The sequence below is a fragment of the Folsomia candida genome, unplaced genomic scaffold (genome assembly GCF_002217175.1).
Source record: "Folsomia candida strain VU population unplaced genomic scaffold, ASM221717v1 Fcan01_Sc001, whole genome shotgun sequence".
Classification (NCBI taxonomy): domain Eukaryota; kingdom Metazoa; phylum Arthropoda; class Collembola; order Entomobryomorpha; family Isotomidae; genus Folsomia; species Folsomia candida.
Genome location: NW_019091193.1, coordinates 9,007,726 through 9,033,749, shown reverse-complemented (window position 1 = coordinate 9,033,749; position 26,024 = coordinate 9,007,726). Strand labels below are relative to the sequence as shown.

The 26,024-nt window shown below is 36.7% G+C and overlaps 3 protein-coding genes across 6 annotated transcripts in view; 2 read left to right on the top strand and 1 right to left on the bottom strand.

Annotated features, from left to right (window-relative positions):
- Positions 1-332: 332 nt before the first annotated feature.
- On the bottom strand, positions 333-6,359 carry LOC110847645 (helicase SKI2W). The gene is made up of 23 exons (XM_022094627.2): positions 6,194-6,359; positions 5,867-6,049; positions 5,524-5,788; positions 5,356-5,462; positions 5,125-5,277; positions 4,777-5,060; positions 4,607-4,706; positions 4,466-4,529; positions 4,186-4,253; positions 4,003-4,111; positions 3,769-3,913; positions 3,543-3,687; positions 3,307-3,474; positions 3,117-3,227; positions 2,977-3,031; positions 2,441-2,886; positions 1,903-2,366; positions 1,587-1,797; positions 1,361-1,511; positions 1,210-1,274; positions 1,013-1,135; positions 803-943; positions 333-693 (listed from the first exon to the last, which is right to left on the bottom strand). The coding sequence occupies exons 1-23, from the start codon at positions 6,212-6,214 to the stop codon at positions 493-495; spliced, it is 3,780 nt and encodes a 1,259-aa protein (XP_021950319.1). The 5' UTR covers positions 6,215-6,359; the 3' UTR covers positions 333-492.
- An 855-nt stretch (positions 6,360-7,214) lies between these two features.
- On the top strand, positions 7,215-12,578 carry LOC110853622 (inositol monophosphatase 1). Of its 4 annotated transcripts, none has more exons than XM_035847073.1 (10): positions 7,215-7,576; positions 8,233-8,296; positions 8,389-8,522; positions 8,608-8,678; positions 8,793-8,904; positions 8,974-8,999; positions 9,072-9,122; positions 9,196-9,301; positions 9,438-9,589; positions 10,106-12,578. In XM_035847073.1, the coding sequence occupies exons 2-10, from the start codon at positions 8,234-8,236 to the stop codon at positions 10,210-10,212; spliced, it is 822 nt and encodes a 273-aa protein (XP_035702966.1). In that variant the 5' UTR covers positions 7,215-7,576; position 8,233; the 3' UTR covers positions 10,213-12,578. The 4 variants fall into 4 exon arrangements, with proteins under 4 accessions (XP_035702966.1, XP_021957606.1, XP_021957624.1 ...); XM_022101914.2 differs by lacking the exon at positions 9,438-9,589 and adding an exon at positions 9,783-9,934 and having other exon boundaries at positions 7,254-7,576; XM_022101932.2 differs by lacking the exons at positions 7,215-7,576; positions 9,438-9,589 and adding exons at positions 8,027-8,123; positions 9,783-9,934.
- A 4,942-nt stretch (positions 12,579-17,520) lies between these two features.
- The window catches only part of LOC110861174 (neurocalcin homolog), a 49,843-nt gene continuing 41,339 nt past the window's right edge, over positions 17,521-26,024 (top strand). The window contains exon 1 of the mRNA XM_022110289.2: positions 17,521-19,589. The gene's annotated coding sequence lies outside the window, so the exon portion shown is untranslated. The remainder of the gene's footprint in view (positions 19,590-26,024) is intronic.

Here is a 26,024-nt window from a genome sequence, read left to right as displayed (position 1 = left end):
ACTAACTAACACACACAAGTATTTACTATGAAATGCAGTGAAGTAAAAATAGAACTCATGTTGCGCACAGCCAGTTGCTTTCATCATATCGCATTGATGCAATGAAATCTGGTTCGTTGGACGCTTTCTCGATGCATACATTTCATTTCAATGGAGTAACACTAAATATTGATGTTAATTTGTACTTAGTAATAATCCAACAATAACTGCTCAAAACTAGCCTACGTGCAAGGAGAGACGGCAAAGACATGGTACGGTTATGTCTCCATTATGCATTATTTGTATCAATCAACATATATATGTTGATTGATTATAATTATTTCATATACAACTTAGGAATAAACATTTATTACGTAAGTACAACAACGTTCTCATTGTAAAACAACCAAACAAATTTAGAGGTACATCACAGGACCGACAAGATATTATATATATAAATAATATAACTTGGTATTTTCAGCAAACTTAGGAAATAAGATAATCTATTCTATGCTACTGTGTATACAAACTTGCGGCAAAAACGATATCACGCTTGATCGACTCGGAGGATTCTTCCATTTTCTTTTTTAAAGATGGATCTCCAATGATTCGAGCAGCGTCTTTCACATCGCGAATCATTTCATCTAATCTTTGAATTGTACGAACAATAAGGCCTTCTTGGACGTCGGTCAGTTTCATTATATCACAGAAGCTCTAGTACATTTGAAGATAATTAATTATATATGTACATATATGACACAACTTGTGTCACACAGGCTAGGAATATATACCTATAACATGTCACATTATTATCTCTAATTACCTTGCCCTTCGCCCATTCATGAACTACTTCAGCCAATCCAAAACGAAACTGTTCAACATACTGCTCTGCTGGCTCTTTAATACCACATTCTACTTGAGCTATTCCAATTCCACGAGCCAAATTCTTTACCTCTTCAACACGCTAAATGGATGGAAATGTCATTATTTACACATAGTTATACATAAAATAATAGTATAAAATTAAACACACCCGTTTTAAATCTGGTTCGTCGTCCAATTTCGGCTCCTCGACCTTTTTTGCCTCAAAAACCAGACAAGACAGAATAGCTGCGACTTCAGCAGGAGGTGCCGTTGCGAACATATTATTCAATACCTATTGAACAAACCAATTAAACAATTTATTTAAGGTGAATTAGGGTCAAAATCTAAACATATAAAGATATATACCATCTCTGTAACCATAAGTTCATTTTGATTGCCCATCTCGCATGCCACGCGACCTTTCATTTGAACTGGAAGAGTCGCAAAAAATAAAAGCATTATTAAGTTAATTAGAATAACTCTTATAACTTCAAAGAAATAATAAGAGAATTTCAACCTAAATTGTCACTGTCAATATATCCTAGTTTTCTGAGCACTTGTATTCTGGACTGATAATCCTCATGAAGGCGGAGACTTCGTGGAGACAATAAATACTCTAGCATCTCCAAAGTGTCCTTTACTTTCATAAAGGAAAACACCTCGAGGAACTGAAAAAACACAGTTACACGTATTATAAGTTAAAAATATTTTAGATGGCGCAACCGTTAAAAGGGTTTCAGTACCTTCGTTTTAAATATCTCTTTACTCGAAATATTATTGTGCTTGAGTAAAATTTTACTCTCTTCAAATCTTTGAAGCTCCAGAATTAAATTCATATCCCGAGTTGCTACAACCCTTTGATTTGCAGGGATTAAAGTCACATCTTGTGGAGAGAAATTCATATCAGCTAAGTCTTCTAAAGCTTTTTTAACATTTGGGGGTGGAAGGTTGCTCCTGCAATTGGAGATATTTATTTTCAACATTAATATTACTTGAAATATTACTTGAATATTACAACTTATAATTGTAACCATTATAAATTAACATTTCTGTACTTACGCAAATCGCGATTGCTCCCGGCATTTAATATTGTTAATTATAGTATCAGAATCGACTCGAATCTGTTTACTACACAATTCTAGAACTTGCTGATACTCAACTTCAATCACTGAGTGCGGGTAATATCCTATATCGTTAAGTTCTGGCTTGAAATTAACTAAATCAGTGTAAGAAAAGTAGAGCATCTGTCCAAAATGAACATCAAAATTTTGATTAATTTCTTCAACGCCTTTCAACTGTTCATCTATGATAGCGCCGTTGTCTTCGAACCCTTGTGCTTGGAACGACTTGCCATCACTTTCCGATGTTAGAATTAATACTTTAAGTCTGTTTGGTGGATTGGATTTTTGAGGAATTGTATCAAGGATTACACCAAAACGAGCATTATACTTTGGCAATTGCTCCACAACAACTATTCGTCCCGGCACCAACATATCATTTCTCGTATGATTTTTCAAGAATGGCTGTAATCGGTATAAAATATATTAATAAAATAACGTATTGTGGAACCCACGTACATGTATTTATGATGTCTCACAATTAATGTTTCGCGAACACTTATACAATTTTTAGCATCATTGTAAAAGTTTTTAAGGTACTCGTCAAATGTGTGATTCCATTCAAGTTCACCTACTCGCTTTTGAACAACATGTAGCTTTTCTTTTAAAGAGTCAACTTTCATTCGCGCAGTGGCTTCCAGAAAACTTCGCTTCATGACATCTTCAACAGTCAAGCTCTCCACCCGTAGAAGATTCAAAATCATGCTGTAGGTCAACCGGAACTGAGACTCCAATTTTGCAGCTTTACCAGTCATCATGTTAGTAAGCTCTGTTATTTCTGGAATGTTCTGTTTGCACAAGATAATCACAGTTCCAGTTGTATCTAAGCCTCTGCGACCAGCTCTTCCAGCCATTTGGATATATTCTGCAGGCAAAAGGGTTCGAAAACCAGTGCCATCATGTTTACGAATGGAGTCAAACACAACTGGAAAGTTATGAAATTGCAAAATTTTAACTTTCTATTTAGAACATGAAGTCTTATAAAATATGGTGTTTATTAAAATCGAGTCCTAACCTGTTCGTGCAGGCATATTAACTCCCATTGCGAATGTTTCAGTGGCAAAGAGTAGCTAAAAAAAGACCGTATAATTGAAATTTATAAAGGAATGCTTGCACTTTTCCTAACCATTATCTAATTATTATTGTCCATTCTACCTTGACCAAATTTTTTTGGAACAACATCTCAACAACTTCTTTTAGGATTGGCAAAATTCCGCTGTGATGAACTCCAATTCCGTTTTTTAACATTTCATGGAAAGCCCTTACCTATAGGAAAACAGGAAATATTTCAGTCACATGTTGCACAAACTATATGTATGCATAAATGCAATGCCGAATAAATGACCTGGGGAAGATCTCGATCGGAACCTTTTAACCGAGAAATGCTCTTCATGAAAAATCCATGAATTTCTGCTTTCTGCTGTCCAGTACATAAATCAACACTGCTCATCAATTGAGCATACTGGTCGCACCTGTTTCTGGAAAATGTGAAAATGACTACAGGGAGATTTTCCTATGAAAACAAACAAAATTTTCAGTTAGTCATTTTTGTACTTGCTTAATTAAGTTTATCAGACTTACATTTTTCTGTAAATGATTAACTAATCCAATATATGTAGTTTTTTCAGAATTTTCGTTAAATGTATTCCTATGTCCTCCTCTTGCACCAAATGACTGTTGATGCTTGGACATTCTGGATAACTTTGCTTCTTTTGCGTCATCATATCTTATAAAATAATAAATACATAACAATTTATAACAATTTGGTAACAATTTGTACACTTTACAAGTGAACTAAATAACTTACCCTTTCTTAGAAAAATTTCCCTCTGAATCAAGGACAAGAAATACTTCATCCTTAGATTTTCCACCAGAACCAGTATACAGATAGTGTTCGAGTGGAACTGGACGTTTGAGGGTGCTAATAACATAAATTTTCTTTTTCTTGATTTCTAGATGAAGAAGTGGTTGAATGTGCATATGTAAATCTTTATAAGGTACGAATGTTTACTAGAATTATTACTCTTTAAATCAGACTTACCACCAACCCAATTGGCAAATTGCATAGCGTTAGGGACAGTTGCACTGAGCATAATAATGCTAACATGTGGTGGCAGCATAATGAGAACTTCTTCCCACACATGACCTCTCTATTTTAAAGACATACACAGTTAAAATCGCGCTATAATAAAGTATTAATGTGATCTTAAATAAAATTAATTACTTCTTCATTATTCAGGTAATGAATTTCATCGAATACGACCCATTCAAGATCCCTGATCACGTCGGATCCTGCGTCAAAATTAGGGGGAAGAACCCACTCATTAAGTTTAAAGACATTCATTGATAATTAATAAGACAATTGTTTGAGTTTGCAAAAAGAGTGGATATGTATGCATATGAATTATTTTCGATTCCTGAGTTTTTGAGTAAAGTACTCTATACATTGAACAATACCATCTTTTTCAGCATCATTGCATATCACTTGTGAATTTGTTACTAACCATTGTACAACATTGAGCGCAAAATTTCAGTTGTCATAATTAGAACGGAAGCACTTGGATTGATCTAATCATGAACATACATACAAAGTTATTCTAATAACACTGCTGATGTGTGTTTTCAGTCTCATAGTTTTAACGTACCTGAACATCACCGGTAACAAGGCCCACACTTTCAAAAGTATTCTTAAAATCACGGAACTTTTGATTTGACAGTGCCTTTATAGGAGAAGTGTAAATAGTTCTACACAAACAAATGTCCATTTAAGGAACTTGGTAAATTCCGGTTAAATAGCCAAAATGAAAATGCTTACCTAGTCATGTGTTGAACAGATAAGGCAATTGCATATTCTGCCACAACCGTCTTGCCTGCCGACGTGTGTGCAGCAACAAAGACGTTTTCATGTTCTTCAAGTTTTGCAATTGCGTGTTTCTGAAACGTGTCCAGTTCAAAGGGATACGTATATGCCATATCTGGAACTTTTTCACGGAAATCAGCCATGGGTTTCGATACATCAATCAATTCGGCCCATGGCATGACGGAGTGCGCAGACAAGGGAGTTTTACTAATTTTCAAAACGGGTGCAACCTTTCTCTCCTGCAAATGTTAGTTGGTTTTGTGTTAGAATTTCTAAAATCAAAATAGGCATACAATTTCTCACCTCTTCATGTCCACTAAATACGTCATCGGATATCTCGTTCAATAAATGCTTTGCTTGACTCCCTTGCTTAGCCAATTTTGCTTGAGATGGTTGATACTCGAGATTTGTAGATTCTCTGACTTTCCAAAAATCTAACCCATCCTTTCGGTCCTCCTACAAAATTATAGAAATAAGCCTTCCACAATAAAATATAAATATATTGGACTCATTTAGTTCGAGCAAATCACAAACCGCAAACACATCCACCGACGCATTGTTTTCGCTATCGTTCTTCGGTTCCTTTTGCATGGAGGCAAGTGACATTCCATTATTGAACGTGGGGGGTACGACCAGCAAGTCTAATTTAAATTACACTTTAAACTAACTGTAAGCAAATGCACACTATTATATTAGATCCACCTTTTTCGAACAATTTTGAAAATAACTCGGCCTCATCTTCATTAATTTTGAGCGCTTCAATTTTGTTGGCTGATTGCAGAATTTCCTTTTCTTCGTCAAAACCTCCAGGCCAAAAGGGGAAATTGGTTGAGCTTCCCTTGAGGCCTTCATCCTTTGCCCCGGGTGCTCTTGTCAAGGACAATGAGTTCTTGGCCGTCTCTCCCAATGAGCTCACCTCCACCTCCTCATACCCCACCAGACGTCCTGTCGCTGGCTCCCTCTTTACCTGCACACATTTAAATACAAATATTAACAAAAAGGTCATATGCCTTGTGGAGTGGGAATTTATTTTCACGGACATTACCCTTTGAACCAGAGGAAAACTTCTAGAGTGGAAGGTAAAAAGTGAATCAAAATTCCGTGATGGTCGAATATGTCGCAAATTTTTGTCTAATGCATGAATCGGAAGATTTTCCGGCTTTTTTGTATATTCGTCCAAGAGATCCTGAACAACTGGAACAACCTGAGGTAAACCCAGGTCTGGAAACTAGAGGCAAATTAAAACGATTCTTTAATTATTTTTATCAAAATAAATCGCATAAGATAATGGTATCAAATCATATATAAACAAATGCATGATTTGCATTTATTTACATATCATCCACAACACAAATATAAATATATAACTTACCACTTTTGGAATCTCCTCCATCTAAATGAATAATTCTTCAAAAATGTTGTTTTACAATTTAAATAATTTCAAAAAATCTGTTCCATGCGGGTTGGGAAAATTTGTGAAAATGCAATTCAAGTGGTGCGAGAGAGTCTATGTTTTCAGTAAAAGTTCTCCCGGCTTGGACGGCACATTCTCAATTTCCCATTTCTCCGATTTCTCTCTCTCTCTTCACAATATCGCAACTCGCACATTTTCGCGTTGCATGGTTTCGCAATTTCATAGGCTTCTCGCCTCGTGTCCCGTGTTGTTTGTTTCTCTATTGTGTCGTGGGAAAGTTGCAGGAGGAGGAGGATGAAATGGGCTTCAAGTTCAAGCGCATTACGTTTATTGCTTCACCGAAGTTTACTGCTCCGCCAGACCCGACGCTATAGAATTTTCAAATCCTCCTCATCCTAAAAATGATGGACTGAATAATGGGTTACGTCTTTCCTTCCGATACAAGCACTTTATCCGCTATGGGACATCTATTCTCTTCATTTCCTCGATATACGTCATTCCGTCGGTAGTGGTAACAAGGTCTCGGTCACCACAAGAGACTACTTAGGCTCGGATTAGCAACAATTATCATGTTCCTCCAAGTAGAGAAATACTACAGCAAGTTTCTCTAAAGTCGCATTGTGTCCAAAGTCAGAGGTTTTCAGAAAGGATTTGATACCACGATTTGATCTAGGTAAGTAACTTTAATAACAAAGTCTACATAACAGTTAAGCATGACCACTGATTGACCTATCATCCCGGTAAAAGAGTGATTTCCGGATTACATACGTTTGCATCTAAGAATCGGAATATAAACTTGTAAACCGTGCTGATCAATGGGCGCATGAAATAAAAAGCTATCCCATGGAAGCTCCCGCACAGACGTCATTGCAATAAGCCGAACAACAAACTGTTACATATCATATACTGCCTCCTTCTGTACGTAGGTTTCCCTACATATGTAATGCAGAATGGAGAGTGGGTCGAGTGACGGGGTTGACCTACTTTCTTTCACTCGCAGTGGCCTCAATGCAATATTTGGGAGTCTGACCTAGATTTCGCAAACTTATTCCCTTCCAGCATTTGGCCCGTGTCACTCGCTCGCCTCCATTCCTCTGCTTCACTCCTCGACCTTGGCTGCTTCTCCAGCACCGCTTTCTCCAATGTCACCATGTAGAGCCTAGATCCACTCCTTCCTTCCTCCTCCTCCTCCTCCTCCGTTTGAGGAAATAATAGGAGAGGGACTTTTCTAGAAAAATGTAAAAGTTACATAATCCAAAAAACTTCCCGTGGATTCAGTACGTGGATAAGAGTTAACAGCCCCAGCTTGTCATTGGAAAGTCATTTCGAAGACTCGTACAAGTGAGTGAATTTTGTTTTTCTATGTACATAAATGGTTGATATGTGGCATGAATAGTATATGTTGATTGATCCCAGAACTTTTCCATTATTTATTATTGTTAATGTTTAATGTTCTGTTATTGTGGAATTATTTCAATCAAAAGTGAAGTTGTTAAAATTTTCCAGTTTTGTTATCGTCATTAACAAAAAAAATAGTTATCAAATTGCCTCAAGAGTTAACTTTTGTTTTTCATGTTGTAAGCAAGCAGTTTACAGTTATTTATGTACATAAATATAATGCATAGGAGGAATATTCATGGAAAGAGATTTGTTTAATAGACATTTTAAGATGGCAATTAATTTATTTTAACCGAGATGCAAACGTCATGCAATAGTTTAGCAGTATTCCGCCGTGCTTGTTACAAAGACAATTCGACGAGTGAAGGTTGTCTATAAAACCACTGATCCGGACACACTCGGTTTAGTGCGAAATCTCTCTCCAAGTAGTTTGCAAAACCCATCCTATATACTTTGCACAGTTTCGCAACTTTTGCTTGCAAGTTCGAAGGTTATTACGGCTCTACTTCTAGTCCATTTTAGCTGTGCAATCGAAAAGAAAACTGTAAATTTTAAAATAACTTAAAAAGGGTGTTTCTGAAAACTTGTGTTTTTTGCAGCATGGATCACGACGTAGAAAAGTATTACACGACTTGCATGAAACTCGTCAATAAGGCTGCAGAGGTATGCAAAATAATTTTAGTCCACCTCATCGCCACTTTTATATTAGCATTACTTGTTATTCATGCCTATAAGTTGATAATTTTCTTCATTAGGTGATCGAAACTGCATTCTACAAGACCAAGCAAGTAGAATCAAAATCATGTGATATGGACTTGGTCACAGAGACTGACAAAGAGGTAGAAAAGTTGTTGATTGATGGGCTTCACTTGGCATTTCCAGATCACAAGTAAGAACACCACCGGTCTTATTAAAAATATTACCGCTAATTCAGTTATTAGATGAAAAAATTATTTTAAATACCATACTTACAGGTTTATTGGCGAAGAGTCAACAGCCGGAGGGGAAAAGTGTATTTTAACCGACGCCCCAACATGGATCATAGGTACTTTCTATAATTTACATTCATGTCTAAAATAGATATATTGAATTTGTATTTATAGACGTACATACTTATATGCAGGATCAATTTTAATATTTTGAAATAATTAATTTGTAGATCCAGTGGATGGTACTATGAATTTCGTTCACTCTCTTCCACTAATTGCTATTTCAATTGGCTTGCTGATCAACAAAAAACCTATTATTGGAATAATTTGTAATCCTATCTTGTACGTATCTTCATTATTACAATTGAATAGCATCAATACGTAGCACATATTAATTTAAAACATTTTTAGAAAACAAACGTACACTGCCAAAGACGGTAAGACAAACAAATTTGGAAGTATTGTATTATTGATAATAATAGTGTAATGTATTGTTATGATAAAAATAGGACAAGGTGCATTCCTTAATGGGACGAAGATCAAGGTGTCAGGAGAAACTGGTATATATAATAAACATTAGAGAAATTATAGAGACAATTAAATGATTTCTGTACATACCCAATATTTTCACAGTTTTAGCGAAAGCTCTAATTGCCACAGAGTCGGGAACCAACGATGATCCTGCAAAGATTGAAGTAGTTCTAAAAAATTTGGGCGCTCTCCTAGGAAAATGTCATGGGTATGGATTTTCATACTATATGTAACTGTTCCTTGGGGATAAAATACAGCCAACAATATTGATTGAGAGTAGGAAAACTGTCTCATTGATTAAATTGGTCACTTTTGTTGTTTTTTTTTACTTAAAAAATAATCAGTACCCGTGTCATGGGATCAGCGGCTTGCGCCATGGCGTTCGTAGCTTCGGGTGCAGTTGATAGTTTTTGTCACCTCGGTTTACACTGCTGGGACTTGGCGGCAGGCCAGTTAATTATTGAAGAAGCTGGAGGGTTTCTTTGTGATTATGGAGGTTATTTAATTTCTGTTCATAAGACACGTCTGGAGGAAATGCATGAAATAAGTACCTACAACTTTTATTCCCTTGGAACAATCTGAATAGCACATATATTAATTTTCCGATAATTTATCAATAACTTTCCGTTGGTCATTATCGTTCTTTGTATCTCGTTGGTTTTTAAAAACTTGTCATATTTTGCATACAGCACTCGATCATTGGGTTCAGCAGCAATGAACCTGGCTTCTGTCGCCAGTGGAGGCTGTGATGCCTATTATGAAATGGGTCTACACGCTTGGGACATGGCTGCTGGCCAGTTAATCGTTGAAGAAGCTGGAGGAACTGTGATTGACACCACCGGTAAATCAACTATGTAGTATTCCCCTTCTTGCATTATGTATATTCATCACTCCTCCTTGACCAATAACTTTGAACATTACACATTTCATGCATTTCCTTCATGCGTTGCCTATTTACTAAACGCATTCAAATGTACAACGAGTAATATATTAATTTTGTTATTATGCACAGGAGGTGAATTTGATCTCATGAGTCGCCGGGTCGTTTGTGCGTCTTCGGAAAAATTAGCCAAGGACATTGCCAGCAGATTAACCCAGTACGAAATGGAAAGGGACTAAAGGTGTTTGACGAGTAATCGTTATCATCTATTTATGAATTTTCTTAAAATTCACTGCCGTGTAATTTATTTAATTATGTACATACTTATGAAAGCACTATTATCATCTCGATGTTTTAGATATTACTTGTAATACTTGATAGACTTGCAACTTGTGTCCCTATTGTAGAATAATCATCACTAATGCATGCATTCCAGTGAATTGTTGTTTTCCTATAAATTAGCTGTGCAACTTCTAGCATATGTAGTAATAAACATATCTATAACGTGAAATTAATTAAGGATTAGCAATACTCTGCCAATGTTTGTAAGAAAGCTTTCATCGGAAGCTGGGAACATATCATTGTGCAGTGCGCTATAAATATTGTACCTAAACCGTAGTTAGCGGACACTGGATTTCATGGTACACTGTTTCAAAGGTGTTCGTCGAAGTATACATGTATGTAAACACCAGAAAATCAGGGAAGCTTACTGAAATCATCAATCAGTTTAATTCTAGTTACATGTAAATGTTCGAAGGACATTGGAGAAATGGTGAAATGCCTGGTCATCAGTCCGAGTTATGAATGTTGCGTGAATGTCATACTTTATTTTATATTTATTTGGTATTTGCAGCCCACATTGAATTAGTTTATAAATTGCTCCTAAATCTTTTTATTTGATTCCCAAGTTAATTAGGTGCGAATCTGTGCAAAAGTTACGTAACGTGATATACTCGATAAGTATGTGTACTTGTGATAAGTATCTGTGTGTAAATATACATACATGTACATATGTTTTACTAATTAATTGAATATGAAACATATTTATGTATAACTATTATAACTTACGAAATGGACTGTATAGTTTGCTGCTTATTTTTTGTTGATAATTTTAATTGATCAGTTTTTCATATCTGAATTTTTCTTTCCCGAATATGTGCCACATATTATGTGGTGCTTACAATCGAATAGTATATACGTAAAGTATTTAATTAATGACTAATTAACAGGGTTCGGAAAAACCCAGGGTTTTATTCAAAAAGTATCGACCCAGGGGTTTTAATGGGTTTTAATGGGTTTTTTGGGTTTTAATGGGTTTTAATGGGTTTAATGGGTTTTATTGCGTTTTATTAGGTTTTACTTAAATAATACACTGAAAAAAATTTTCACAACTATTGCAACCCAATTCCAGTCATACATATGCAAATCCTTGTCCATGTTAGAATATGTACGTATCTGTTCATATTAACTGATGACAATTTAATACCATTTGGGACCATAATTAATTCTTTTTCCTGAATACTACCTCTCATCATAATGAAATCCAAGTTGACCAGAACGGCAAAAATCTTGTTTTGTAAGCAGTTCATGTGAAAATGTCCCCCATACGACACATTTCCAAGCATACATATTGAAAATTAAAATATAAGCTTTTTCTACCTCCAACAGAACCTAAATATGTCCCTATTAGAGAGAAATTCAAACCATCAAAAGCTTCCAGGGCTTTTGTGGTTGAGTAAAAATTCATAAAATTTGTAAAGTTTTTCAAAATTTAATGTTTCCAAATTTAATAGTTTTTAGCGATCTCAAGGTGCATTATTACTTCTGGAAAAAATCGAGTATTTATGGATAACGAAATACATTATTATGAGCAAAAAAAGTATATCCGTAAAAAGAACTTGTTATGGTCTAGAGTAGTATTAAATAATACATGATCAGTTAACCTATTCCGAAATTACTTTTCTGTATCACTTGAAACCTGTGATGGTAAGGGATGGATTCGTTGATTTATTCCTGGTTTCAAAACGTACAATATTAAAGAACTAAACTGCTTAGCTGCCGTAAAACAACTTCGTCTCACGTATGATAGATGTTTCCAGCTTTTAGAATATAGTTTTAAGGTAAAACCCAGTTAAAATCCATTAAAACCCGAATAAAACCCATTAAAACCCAAATAAAACCCATTTAACATGGTAAAACCCAATGGGTTTTATTCATTAACAACCCATTAAAACCCATTAAAACCCAAAAAACCCAACCCAATAAAACCCTGGGTCGGAATACCCTGCTAATTAACTCACCTTTGTCTCTGTGATTTTGCAATTGCAGATGGCAAATATTTTCATATATATGAAATATATAGTAAACAACAATTCTATTACTTATCCAGAAAGTCCCATTTCGATAATATCTGTAATATTCTATTACATATGTAAATGTTTGTCGTAAATATGTGTCAGTATATTATACGTAAGTAATATTTGAATCAATGTAATCATTATAAATATCGTCTCACCACATTCAACGTACATATGTTTGAGTAAAAATGACTATAAGAGCTGTCAAATAAAAATTAATAAAAAATCCGTAGTAGAACCCCAATAAATGTTTGATTTTGTCGAGCTTTTTATAATAATATTTGCATCACACAGTGAGAAAATATGTATGTACATTTACATATATATGTACGATGTGCAAAATGGATCGTGATTTAAAGGAAACATTTAGATAAAATTGATGGAATCAATATTCACAAAAACACTTTTACACATCAAGTCAGAGTACACAACAATATATGCTACCTTTTTATTGCCTACTTCACAATTGTCTGAAAGAAAGTACAGATTTTAATTAAAACTAAATACTACATATCAAGGATTCTTGTGTGGTATATAAATAAATGTCTTTAACCAATTCTTCCTTTATATTTATTTCAGGGTAAATGAGTATGAATATTTTTAAGCTAAATATGGATGAAAATGTCATCAATCAGATCTGTAAATGCATTACCTAAAACGAATTTTGTTATTTCATTTCACCATTGAAATTTCACCTACATACGTTGACGACATACATGTGCAAACATTTGGACCTGTTCATTTCCAAAATCACGTTTTGCTGGTTTAATTTTCGATAGTTCTATGCCTGACTCCGCTTCGGATTGCATATACTGGTCTGTGAAGTGCATACATAGTGAAGGTAGTGGGGATGTCGTAGCAGAATGTTCCCTGAAATCTAATGGGAGGGCCCCAACACCAAATTCGTGAAAATTTCCAAATTTTTTATATTGTAGCCCTTAAGGACGTGAACAAAGTCAAAGCCCCAAACCCCAAGATCATCTACCTTAAACCACTGCAAATCGGGGTCAAAGTTAATTTATTTGTCCAGTTTTAGCCCGAGTCAGGGCTTATGTACCCGTCACGTCCGTCTGTCCGTCTGTCTGTCTGTCTGTCTGTCTGTCTGTCTGTCTGTCTTGCGATAACTGCCGTAAAACTAATCCGATCGACTTGAGATTTTGCACAAATGTAGTATGGGTCAAATGAGGAGTTAAGTTCGAAGATGGGCGAAATCGGTCAAGTGATTGACCGGTGGGGGTCATAAAGGTGGGTGGGGTATTATGCGCCAAATTTTCAAAATTATAGTAGGAAGCTGAAATTTGGTACAGAGGTTGATGATGGTTTCTAATGAAAGAATATAAAGTAAAATTATAAAAATTCTCATGTGGAGGGACCCTAGGGGGTGACCCATGCCGATCTTTAAAACTCATCCAATCGAGCTGAAATTTGGTACAGAGGTTGTTAATGGCTACTAATGAAAGAGTATGAATTTAAATTTGACACATTTTCATCCGTACAGACCCTATTGGGTGACCCATACCAATTTTTCAAATTCGTGAAATCGAGCTGAAATTTAGTAGACAAGTTGATAATTGCTCCTAATGAAACAATACGAATTAAAATATGACAAAATTTCATCTGGAGGACCCTGTTGGGTGACCCATACGAGTTTTTGAAAACCTCGTATCAAGCTGAAATTTGTTAAATAGGCTGCCAATTGTTATTAATCGAAGCATGTGAATTTAAATTTGAAAAATCAATTTAAATTTTTATATTTTTTGAAATCAATTTGCAATAAAATTTCACGCAAAAAAGTCGGATTAAGTGATAACCACAATTTTGGCTGACTCGGGCTATATCAAGTCTGCACTGTAGGTTTTTATTTTTCAATTAACTAGTAGTTTCCCTATCCTTGGTGGATTTTTGTAATTTTTGTTGCAACATAATCTCAATGCGTTACGCTTTCAGATTAGTTTAAAACTTGGAAATTTTGAAAATTAAATTTGGAGGTTTGAAGGTCAGAGATCAGTCTCACACAGCAAAGTGGGTATCATTGGAAAGATCTTAATTGAAAAATACATAAACTGAAGAAATAAATTCAACTTTTATCCCGATTTGCGGCCAAGATTCATACACTTTAGGAGTCAGGGCTATAGCAGCTTTTGTTCGCGGCCTCAAGTCCTACAACATATAAAAAATTTGAAAATTTTCACAGAAAACCATTTGCCTGTAACGCTAGGGCCCCCACAATTGCCCTTCGTAATTTCGCATTGAAAGAAGGACTGAGGATGCGAGAGAGAGTTTGTTTGTTTGCGCATCTCTTTGGTTGGGAGAATTTCGCAATTTACAAATTCCCAAACTTTGCTGAGCAGATTGCAAATGGGAGGACACATGTTGTTCCAGGAATGTTCAGCAATACAGTCCAAATCACACTTTCCATTGCACAGATATTTCGCAGATTGTTCACCAATTCTGGGCCAAGCAGTATTTCCTTGAAGGCCATTTCATTACAAATGAGACAAACTAACTTAATTTGCGGTGTGGGTAGCAAATTACTAGTTGTATTGTATAAATGTGCTTTCTAAGCCCACACGCGAGCTTCTAAGCCACGTATTGATCAGATGGATTACGCTTTATGAAACGGTGAAAATCAAGGTTCGTAATTCAGTAGGATACGACAGTTTCTAAATAATAAAAAGATCAGCATTTTGTTCTTATTCATAAACTCGTGAATTTTGGCACAGTACATATTTCCTCTACAGCATTTCCAGCAATCAATCTTTTGTATGAACTAGCATACGACTAAATAGACGACTACATACCAGTTGTCCAAACTTTTACACGGGTGGATTCACCCAATAATCCTCAAGCTTTACACACGGGGAGACGATTTCTAAAACTTGAAGAATCCTACTCTATCATTACATACATACATATGTATGCACCTTTGGTATCATGCTAGAACTGCTGGGGGATAGTTTGCTACCATCAATCCCGCATCTCGATGATGGAGTAATCTGTCATCAAATTATAGCAGTAGCATCATGCTTGATGTCATAATGGTCCAAATATTTTCCACTCCCATTCCCCTTTTCGCAATTTCCTCCATGGGCAGCTGCTGATGGACTCGTGCACAGAAGTTCCGAAATCTGACATACATAGTTCAAACATTTGCTTAGGCTCAAGCCCTTGGAGCGAGTATAGTTCAAAACACGTCTTGTGCAAGCATACCGAGATTGACGCAAGAATTCAAAGACGAGTCCAAAATTCTATTAGAGAGAAGAGCTTTCGGAAACGGAAAAAGGGAAATAGGTTGCACGTGTTGTTGGGATTTTGTCTCATATTTCCAGCATTTAAGTTTAATTTAATTCTGAATGTAATCAAAATCAAGGTCGACCTAAATAATTGACGAAATTGACATGGGATAAAAAAATAAGTAGACTTTGTGCTCCAATTTAGGGAATAAAATGTCAAGAGAAAATAATTCCCAGTAGGATGAACAAGGATCTCTCCACGACTGTACATTTCAACATGACAAAATAAGACATTTTGGACTTGGAGACATCTCCCAGGAGTGTGCAATAAGTCTCTGGGATGCTCCGAATTTTAACAAGTTGTCCCACAAGGGAGCTCATCATATCGTTAGATGAAGAAATACTTAAATGTTGCGAAAATCCTGCCTTGTTGTTCCCTAGCTCGTAAAAAAAGAAAGTGCTTCTTCTACTACATATACTTTCCTCTTCTGCAAAAAGAGAGTAGTTCACATCATCATCTATCTTCACATGTCGGCTCGTTTTGCTTCACCAGCTCTGCATGGCGCTCCTTGTTCACTTCACTTTCAAAAAACTCGCCGAAACTTTTTTTCATCAAATTGAGTTATTCTTAGGTAAGCGGATATCATTCGGTTGGAAAGTAATCGCACCATGTATCCCTTGTCCTAGTACCGTTGGGTATTTTATGCTGTGTTATATGTAGTCGTCATTTTCGAACTACTGAGAAACTTTTTGTCTCAATTTAGATAAAAGAGTAAAAGCCAATACTGCGTGTAATGGTCGTCACAAACCGTATACACGTGCATCACATAGTTGCGTATATAGTATTTTCCCTTTATGAGTTTGTCTGAAATTTACCATTTTTTGCCATTCTGTCAAAACTACTTCCCGGTTATGAATTCTGTTAATGAATGAATCTCTACTTACAGCATAATAAATTTTGCATGTGACGCAACGGATATTAAAAACGTCATGTTCATGAATCCAGGAAACAAAAGCTTTCAGCCAACCCTTTATAGACCACGAATTTGATAAGCAATTCAACAAAAGTAAGAGAAACAACGCCCTTGAGAATTGGACAAATTGAACTGCGTACATACAAAGCCGACCACTCGCTAATAGAAATTAAATCTTAGCATCACAAAAATGTGACCAATCTTTTATAGAAAACCTCTTTTGGCAGAAACTCTACTCTTTCAACTCTAAATAAATAGCAAGAAATACATGGACTAGTACATCAGTAAGTATAGAGATTTAAATGATCAAAGCAATTCCTGGGCACATTCGTAAACAAATAACTAAATTCAAATAATCGAGGTTACCGTCGTTGACGTAATATGCCAACACTCTGCACATGTATCATTCAAATACCACAGTTTTACAAGCTACATATACATTTGCACAAAATCCGGAAACAATCCCTTTGACATTCTTCCTCCTTTTTTTGCAAAGTTACGCCGTTGCCTGAAATCATGGTGACTCTCTCCCCAGCATCTCTTATCTGGTCCATCCATCCATCCCTCTTCGCAGGACAAGAAAAACGGATGCAATGCAAATAATGTTAATCTCTCCACTCGGAAATGTGAGACCCAGAGCAGAGTGCAGTAGTACAGAGATAATGCTGCTGCTCTTCTAGTGTAATCGTAATCCAGCGTTTTTTGCCCATGGTTTTCCTTGCATGTAGAATGATGATGATGATGATGAGATTAGAATTGGGATCGGATTGTCTTTGTTGGGACGGAAGGAGCTTGGAGTGCATGGGATTTATTTTTATCCGAAAGTTTCCGCCCAAGCGGGTGTCCAATCGTGGGAGCTCCGGGAAAGGGTGGCAGAGTACGAGAGAGGAGGACTTTCACCACCACCACCGAATCCAATATATAAATCTTGTGTCAGCTCACACTCGCCACCAATTCTGCACTTTTACTCACCAAACACGCTGCTCCCTCGGCTCCTGGTAGTGCATTGTCTCTTCTCGGTTTGTTTACCTACACATGCTGACATAGCGAGCAGCAGAGTTCATACGAATTACCGCTCCTGTCAACTAAAATGCTATCATAATAAAAGCTCTTGCATATCTGCTTGTAGTACGACAACTAGCCCGCAAATTGTATGAATTCCCTCGTATGAGTGACAGTGCAAGTGTACAATTGCAAATGCACTCGTCCACTTGAGATCGGACATTATAGCGGCGGTGATATCGTGTAATACAAAGTTGGACTTTCTCCAAGCAAAACAGACTTTCTTTTAGCAGGAAAAATTAAGACGTGGGAGATAAGGACACAAACTACGGCGAACCACGTTCTGTCTGTAAAGTGCATTTTTATTGCGGGTTGTGAGATTGGATCAGCTGACGAATATAATAAAACCTGTACGGCAACTTACTTACATGTTCCATATTCATTCAATCTGCACAGCGCTAAAGAAATTGCCGGCTTTATGACAATTTAGTGATTGGAGAAAAGTGTGTGTGTGGTGGACCAGTTTATGCACATATTCAGAAATTACAGAAACAACCGTTGTAGTTAAACGGCTCATAATATTCATTGACTGGAGTGATACCGTATTAAATTGTATTGTGTTTATTGTATGCAACGGGGAAACAAGTGTGTGGAAATATAGCTACAAGTGAAATTGGTTGGGATCAGTCATATGTTGCTCATTAATGTTAATGAGATACGGACAAGGAATCCAATATTATTATTAAAACATAGACACATAATTTCTTCAATATCATAGCAAAACGAATCTTTTTAAAAGATTGTCAACAATTTATATTTAACTTTTGCTGAAAGATCAGTAAACCGAACAGTTTCGATTTGATTAAATGAATCATCATATCACAATCAAACTTGTAATAATTTGTGAAGGAAGTTATAAAGACAACCGACCTGCCTCCGCATAATTATATTATTCCAATTTTTCTGTTTATCATCACTTCCAGGTAAATTATCATTGCCTAAATAAATCAGTGAATAAATACAAACTGACAAATACTATAAACATTTGTATCATATCAGTGTTAATGTTCATTAATTTATAAACTCAATTGTTGAATTGTTTTAAAATTGCACTGCGTTGTTGAAAAAGAGAATTATGCGTCGTTTCGTGACGAACAACAACATTGCATTCAACACAAAGCTTTATAAATTGTGTTGAAATTAAGTACATGCGAGTTCGTGATCACTCTCTGAATTTACTGTGATCTGAAAACCTGCGAGTGTAACCTCTCGATTTGTTCTATTTGCGTCTTGTGCGGAAGTTGATGTGAAAGTTTGAGTACATGTAGTAAATAGATTATTGTATAATTTGTCAAATTGAGTGGTTTCTTACGAAGGACGTGAACACAACCAGAGTTTCCACCAAAAACAGAGTAAATCTCATTACTGGATAAATTATCAAAATCTAGTAGATTAAATATATAGGCACACTTGAAAAGTGCTTTCCCCGTTGTCTCAACTCACCTTCCACAGAAAAAGCAACATATCCTTATTTGTGCCTCGACTGTACAAAACTGAATTTCATACCTCACCAAACCAATCGTTAATCAAACATACATATATGTACACGGTGAAGTTGATCAGTTTCTCTGGACATTTCTCACACGAATCCAAGGACATTAGGCGAAAACTCATTAAAAAAGAATAAAACATTGAATGTTGGATGTGAGAGACTGATTGATTACCACTGTTGTGGTGGCATGAAACTTGAGACTTGATTCATGGTTGTGGATTTAGCAATTTGGTCACAGCAAAAGTAATTGAGACTGCAACCCAATTTCTCCAAGCCGAAAGTAATCGCTTCTCCACATCAATTTCACGTGGAGGAAAGAAGACGCCGAGATATATATATCCACCTCCCTCCCCAAGTAAATTGAATTGTTGTGTATTATCTTTCGCATCTAGAACATCATACAGATCTTCCTGTCTTGACATTATTCGGCTCCCATCCGAAAAGTCAGACACGTATTTTGATGAAGATTTGAACTATTTTTTCTTGGCTACGCAAAAGGTAAGTATGGAAAGATTATCTCATAAATCCGTCCCGATATTTGATGCTTGTCACTGCAAGTATAACCCTGTTTCAAGACATTATTTACTACATCTATCCAATCCATCCAACCGACCTGATCCCCATGTAAATATCCCTCCTACTTATTTCACCTACTTACGAACATTACATAAACTTATACGCATATTCCACGTAAGTAAATGTTTGTCATGTTCGTACTCTCGTCGTAATTCGAATAATACAATACAATTATTTGCCTTTAATCATGTCGTCATCCGTGAGTATGATTGACTGAATAATCAAGATTGTTCAAGATCCTTCCTTCTCATGCAACGTATGAACGGGATAACTTTGCACATTTGGCTATACAAATGTACGTATGATCGTTCATGTATGTAAGTTTAAATGGGTGAAAAAATAATAACGCTGATCTAGAGTATTTTCGCAACATGCTCATATAATATGCACGTATGTATCCTTGAAAGAATCAATAATCCTTGCGACCATTAATGCATTTGTTTGAGAAAAAAGTTTATGGTTAATGACAGAGTCGGACCGATTATACGGTGCGGGTCGAAATAATTGCGACAAGCGCTCGTCCGAACTATCTTTGCTATCTCCAAAATAATATTTCCTTCATAGATGTTGGGATATAGTTGCATGCAATGTAAGTATTCATGGTATTCATAGGTAGGAATGTCGTCCAATGTATATATGTACATATACATATTCTATACTTGACTGTGTACAGATTTGATTGCTGGACTATTCTGGGCTGAAGAAATCCGTTAAATCAATGAGTCGTCTTGACTGTACGCAATTGACAATTGCCAATATAGAATGCCAAGCTAATTTCATGTCCCCGCTTGAATACCTTTACTTACGAGTTGCTTCATGTCGTTATACAAAACTGTATTTTTGTACAGAAAATCAAGAGGAAATGGGATTATGTAAAGTTTTGATTCCTACCATTGTGTGGAAATTGTTTGTAAGGATATAAACGGGGAAAATGAAACTTTGATTTCTGGAAGGATCAAGGTGGTCTGCCCGAGTGGGTTCTTCCCTGCAGGAGAAAGTCCAAATGATTTGGGGCCGGCCGAGTCTTTGCATGATATACGACTCATGTCAATTTCCGTTGTCTGCCTGCATGCATATAAATATCTGTCTGGGTTTATCTGGTGCAAATTCATCATATTCGATATACCCACGTAAATATATACTTGTTCGATTATACATACAAATATTTCTCCGATCTGAAAAACATTAGTTTTTTCAGTATAAGACCGCGTTGTCAAAAAAGTCGGCTGTGAGAATAGACTAAATATGGACGCCTTTCCACCTGAAAAGTCTTGAATCTGGCTGTGACAAGCTACAATTTATTTCATCCCAGCCAAAGTTAGAACTACTGATATGTATGTACATACGCTGGACCTGCCGGTCGAGATTTCAGAATCGAGCTCAAGTAATAAGAATTTCTTTATTCAAAACCAACTAAGATATTATTCTCAGTATTATTTTGTCTTATGTGTAGGTTTCGTTGGTTCAGCATTTTCTGAGAAAATTAATCAACCAAGCATATGCATACAACGCAGTTTGGTACAACGTAATCTCAGTATTTTTGTATTCATCCATCCGAGGTGATCGTTTCAGGGGAGGTTCCACCACCACTATCCAAAAGCACAAAGCGCTAGCATGTTGCCAAAATGTATGAATGACTGAATGAACTATAATATGCGATTGTAGTCACAAACAGAGAAAGTTCGCATAAACATGTGAACATATATTTATATAGAAAGGGCTCCGTTAGTGCAAGGCATCTGATAAAAGCATTCTTTTACTTGTAGTCAAATTGGCGCTGTGCCGATATGCCAGGACACGAATGACTGTACATACACACACAGTTATCTGATTCTCCATTGCAAACCTTAGCACACACATGCATTCACACATCTTAAGTACGCTCACGCCGTCCATTTTATCGATTACAACATGTAGTGTTTGAAATTATCAAATTTGGCTGAATTGCATTGTTTGCACAGACATTGTCCTGATTTGTTGGTGTCAGGCGGGGATGCAGCACTGTCCTCGTATAAATTGAGCCCGAACTGAGATTTGTCAGGAATTGTTGGAAATGGTGAAAGCAGTGCTAAAAACAAAAGACTCTTTAGCGAAATGGGCACATCCAGCAGTGCCAGCAAACAATTCCTTCCATCCCATCGTCTTTCTCCCACCAGTCAGCCCGCACTCTGTTCTATAGACACTCGCTAAAAGGGTGCTCAAATTATAACCATCAAACTTTCATTTAAAATAATGGAATGGAAGAAAGAGGGAAGTGAAAGCGAGAATCAAAAGATAATAATTATTGTTCAAGGAGAGCAAACCTTTCGAGTCATCAGTAAATGAGCTCTCTGATTGCCTGCTTGGTCTCTTTTTTAGTATGAAACTAAATGAATTGGCCTGATTGATGTTGGCTGACAGAAGGTTGGCCGGATAGATATTGATTAAACCCTCACACCAAAACTTATTTGTTCTTTACTGGCGTGAGAACTGAGAATAACAACTGCGGCGACAGTATAATGTAATTATTATATTTTTATTACTTTCGTGCCTTTAGCAAAATGAGGAAAAAACGAGCAAAGTTTACTTCAACTTTGATCTTCGGTATATGTGTACTTGTTTTTCTACGTATGTATTTGTACATAAGTCTCACTACTGGTTAATCTAATGTGCCAACAAAGCAATCCTCGCATTTGTAAATCATGCAGCTAGTGGTCTCAGACCGTACGTACAGACTATTGGCGATTTTACGTCCCTCTGTTTAATAAATTAATAGTTTACTTTTTTATTGCCCATACGGAGCTTAGAAGGTCTCGCTCATATTAAATCAAATATGTATTCACGTATGTGCTTCAGTCGAAATATTGAACGTTGTTGGAACCATTTCAGAGAAATTTAGTGCAAGTGCTCAAATATGTAACGTATGTATCCCAGGACAAGAGAACAGCCCATTCGGTGTGATAATGAAATCAACAACTAACAATCTTTGCTATGCTCATCACCATCTCAATTTTGACACCATCCAATTTCTTCTGGCGTTTTAATTCGGGGTTTCTTGCTTGATTGATACGTGTTCTGCTGGGTTTATGTAACGAATAAGTATGGCTTGTTGGTGGAAAAGACCATCCTTCTTTCTTTGCACGACGTGTATACATGTATGTATGGTTTATATCCATTTATAGGATATCGGATGCACAAGTGGACATACATGTACGCTGTCCTCATACATTCGTCCTTCAAGCCAACCACCAGCTCGAAAGCCATTACTGTTATTGTCGTTTGTCGTTTCTGCAATTCCCACTCGAAATATTATATTGACCAAAATTCTGGAGAAAATCGAGAAAGTCACTTCACCTCGGCCTTGATTGTTTCGTGGAAAAGAAAACGAGAGGAAGGAAGTGAGCCAAAGTGGCTGTGTCCCGCTGAGCTGTAATAGATTTATGTTCCTCCTGCCAAATTTTAACTTGACAATGAACAAGCTAGATTGGAGGAAAACCACAGGGTTTATATTGTCCATCGGGTTGATAGCAATTTATGGCTTCTTTGTTGTATTTTTTCGAGTCATAGAGGCAGATGGATTGTGGTTAAAAGAACAACAGCGTCAAAAACTTTAGGCACAGGGGTCGAGGTTGTCACAAAGAGCGTTCCAGAGTTCTATTGAGCAATAACTGCAAGATAAGAGGCTGAAACGCCAACCCTTTGTATATTTCTGAGACGTGTCGCTCAACATGCATTTGGCATCCACTCAGCACCTCCTACTCAACAAGAACCAACTTTCTTCCTCCTCAACTTTCCCTGCCCATCTTTATCAACTTTTCCTAGTTGTGAGAAAATGGGCATCCCAGTATGCACAGTAGTCCTGTTTGTTCAGCTCATTTTTGCCAGGAAATGGTATTAAGTTCCTCATTTTGCGCCGTCTGACCTCAGATGGTCGTATTTGTGGACTACATGCAAAAAACAATTTGGAGAGAAAATCCATTAAATTATAATTCAATGACGCGAATTATGCAAATTGGACAAATTGGAAGTGGTTTTTCAAGAAGACGCGAAGGCTGTATGGATTAATTTGAAGCTAGGAATAAATCCGAGAGGACGCAATATTGAAGAAAAACAACAACACGCCAACCGGATTTTAAGTAGCACACATTTTTTGCCCGTTTTACCGTTCACTTTATGTGTTCGTCGTAGGACTTATAATGTATTATTTGTTCGCATGCAGAACTCGAGACGTTGAAAAATTTAGTACGCTGGAATGCGGTTGGTGTGAATATTTTGCGACTCTGGAGAGAAAGTTGGTCGTGGAGAAAGCAGGCGGTGCTGCCATGCTTTGAACCCAATCGATAAATACTTCCCCACAGTTCTGCTCAACTGATGCAGATGATGCTGCTGGTGGGTTCAGCTAAATGATGTATGCATGTTGTGCTCCCCTTGGCTTTCTTTTTTTGAAATTTGTTTGCCATGAAATCCACAATTCGCTATGTACTGAAGTTCATATGCATACTTGCCCAATATTTACAATGCACTGATGGAAGTGTCTAAATTTTCACTTTCTCTACAGACTCAATTGTACTCAATGGTACAAGGGACAAAGAATACGTTGGATCACACGTTCATAGGATTGAAACGTTGGGAAAGGTAGATATTGGAATGTTGGGATTTGTCATTCTTCTTGAACATCATGAATTAGGTCAAAGTTGGTTGCTCTCATCCTCAGTGTGTGATAGGTACGTATGCATGATAGATCGGGAAAACCTTCAATCCAACCTTGTGTAAATCTCGGTCAGAATTTGTCATTTTCATACCAGCCCGAGATGAGCGACAGACAGTCATATGTCGAGAGAAGCCAGAGATTCCAATCTTACCATCAAACTTTATTACCTCCGAAAATCGCCGACAAACGTAAGAGACAGCAAAGCTCAAGACGAAGAAGGCAAACACAGGTGTGAAAGACGATGTCTCCACTCAAAGTCTGCTTCGTTGAGAAATGCTTCGTGTGTGTGTGGGCAGAGTATATTTATTCTCAAGATGGTTTGGGTGGGGAAAGTCACAAACGCTGTGAAAAAGTTGCATCATAAAATCTAGGTAAGTAAGTTGCAGAAGCAGAAAAAAGTTGGACCAGATAGTTATAAAAATATCGCAGCAAAAAAGTTTGTATCGTCAAACGGTATAGAATTTCATCTATTGCAAGTTATGTCTAAATCCATATTATTCGCTGCAGAATTTTACTTTCTTATTTCGTACATGTCTCTCAATCTGACGTTTTAGATTAATGACAGAAGAAACCTATCAAGAATTCTGCTCACCACGATTTATGTTCTGTCAGAGCTTCCTTTATTCTTCTTGTTTTCGGAAAATACAATTTTCTCTGGCATTATCAGAGTACAGCTTATCATAAAGGTATCATACTAGACACACTTACATATGTACATAGACGTTGGGCGCTAGCACATCTGCATACAAATAGATGCATGCTCAAATAAATATTGCAGGAATTGTTCTAATGCAAATAGAAAATTACTTTATTGCATACCGTTTGACACGTAGCAAATCAGACTGCTTTCCAACAACTGCATAAATGCCTCCGTGGATCCTGGATCCGAGATCCAATTGCAAAATGATTTGGAAGAATTTATGTATAAACGCGATATGACTGACTGTGATCCTGGTAGAAAATTGTGCTCCAAAAAAGCTTGACTTGCTGTCGGTTAGATTTTCTTGAGAAAGGCAATATCATTTTATATGGTCGTTTAAAAAAATGTAGGGGTTGCAAAAATCTTGCGCTGTTAAAAAAATATTACCTATATACATCACACTCGAAGTGTATTGTCCTGGGTCGAAATAATTCACAAGTCGAGTACACGAAGCATCAAAGCGTTCGGTGAACCAAACACTTTGCAGAATAAATTGGACTCCTTTATGACTTTAAGAGAGGAGCACGAGCAATATAAGCTGCCCACAGGTTGTGAGTTGAACTGTAAATTCGGAGCAGCAAACATATAAAACTTGTATTAGTTCCAACAACTCCTCGAATCTCTTTCCCTGACCTGACAACAAGTGTTGTAACCAGCCACAGGCTCGTAACTTTCCCTTGGTCCACATATGTACGTCATTCAATGTGTTGTGGGACCATTTATTCCATATTTACAAGCATCCACTAGCACCAGGCCCTTTTGTTGACAACGACCACGTTCTTCCTTTACGAGTTGAAGTGAGCTTGGTTAGATGAGCGAGTGGAGCGTACATAGAAATTTTTGACAATTTTATTCAACTTTCCCATGTTGGTTTTGTGCAATATGTTTCTTGGAGGAAGCACAAATATGGAAATGTATATAGCAATCGAGAGGTAGAAGGACCACTTGTCATCTGACGAATAATCAC

Bases quoted from the DNA above. Each gene is read 5' to 3' on its own strand.
- LOC110847645 (XM_022094627.2), bottom strand. From the start codon at position 6,214: ATGGAGGAGATTCCAAAAGTG. The intron at 1,512-1,586 runs GTACTGAAACCC...GTGTTTTTTCAG, and splicing joins AAGAGATATTTAAAACGAAG to TTCCTCGAGGTGTTTTCCTT. The intron at 1,136-1,209 runs GTATATATCTTT...TTTGTTCAATAG, and splicing joins AACTTATGGTTACAGAGATG to GTATTGAATAATATGTTCGC.
- LOC110853622 (XM_035847073.1), top strand. From the start codon at position 8,234: ATGGATCACGACGTAGAAAAGTATTACACGACTTGCATGAAACTCGTC. The intron at 9,000-9,071 runs GTAAGACAAACA...TGATAAAAATAG, and splicing joins AACGTACACTGCCAAAGACG to GACAAGGTGCATTCCTTAAT. The intron at 9,590-10,105 runs GTTATTTAATTT...TATTATGCACAG, and splicing joins GTTTCTTTGTGATTATGGAG to GAGGTGAATTTGATCTCATG.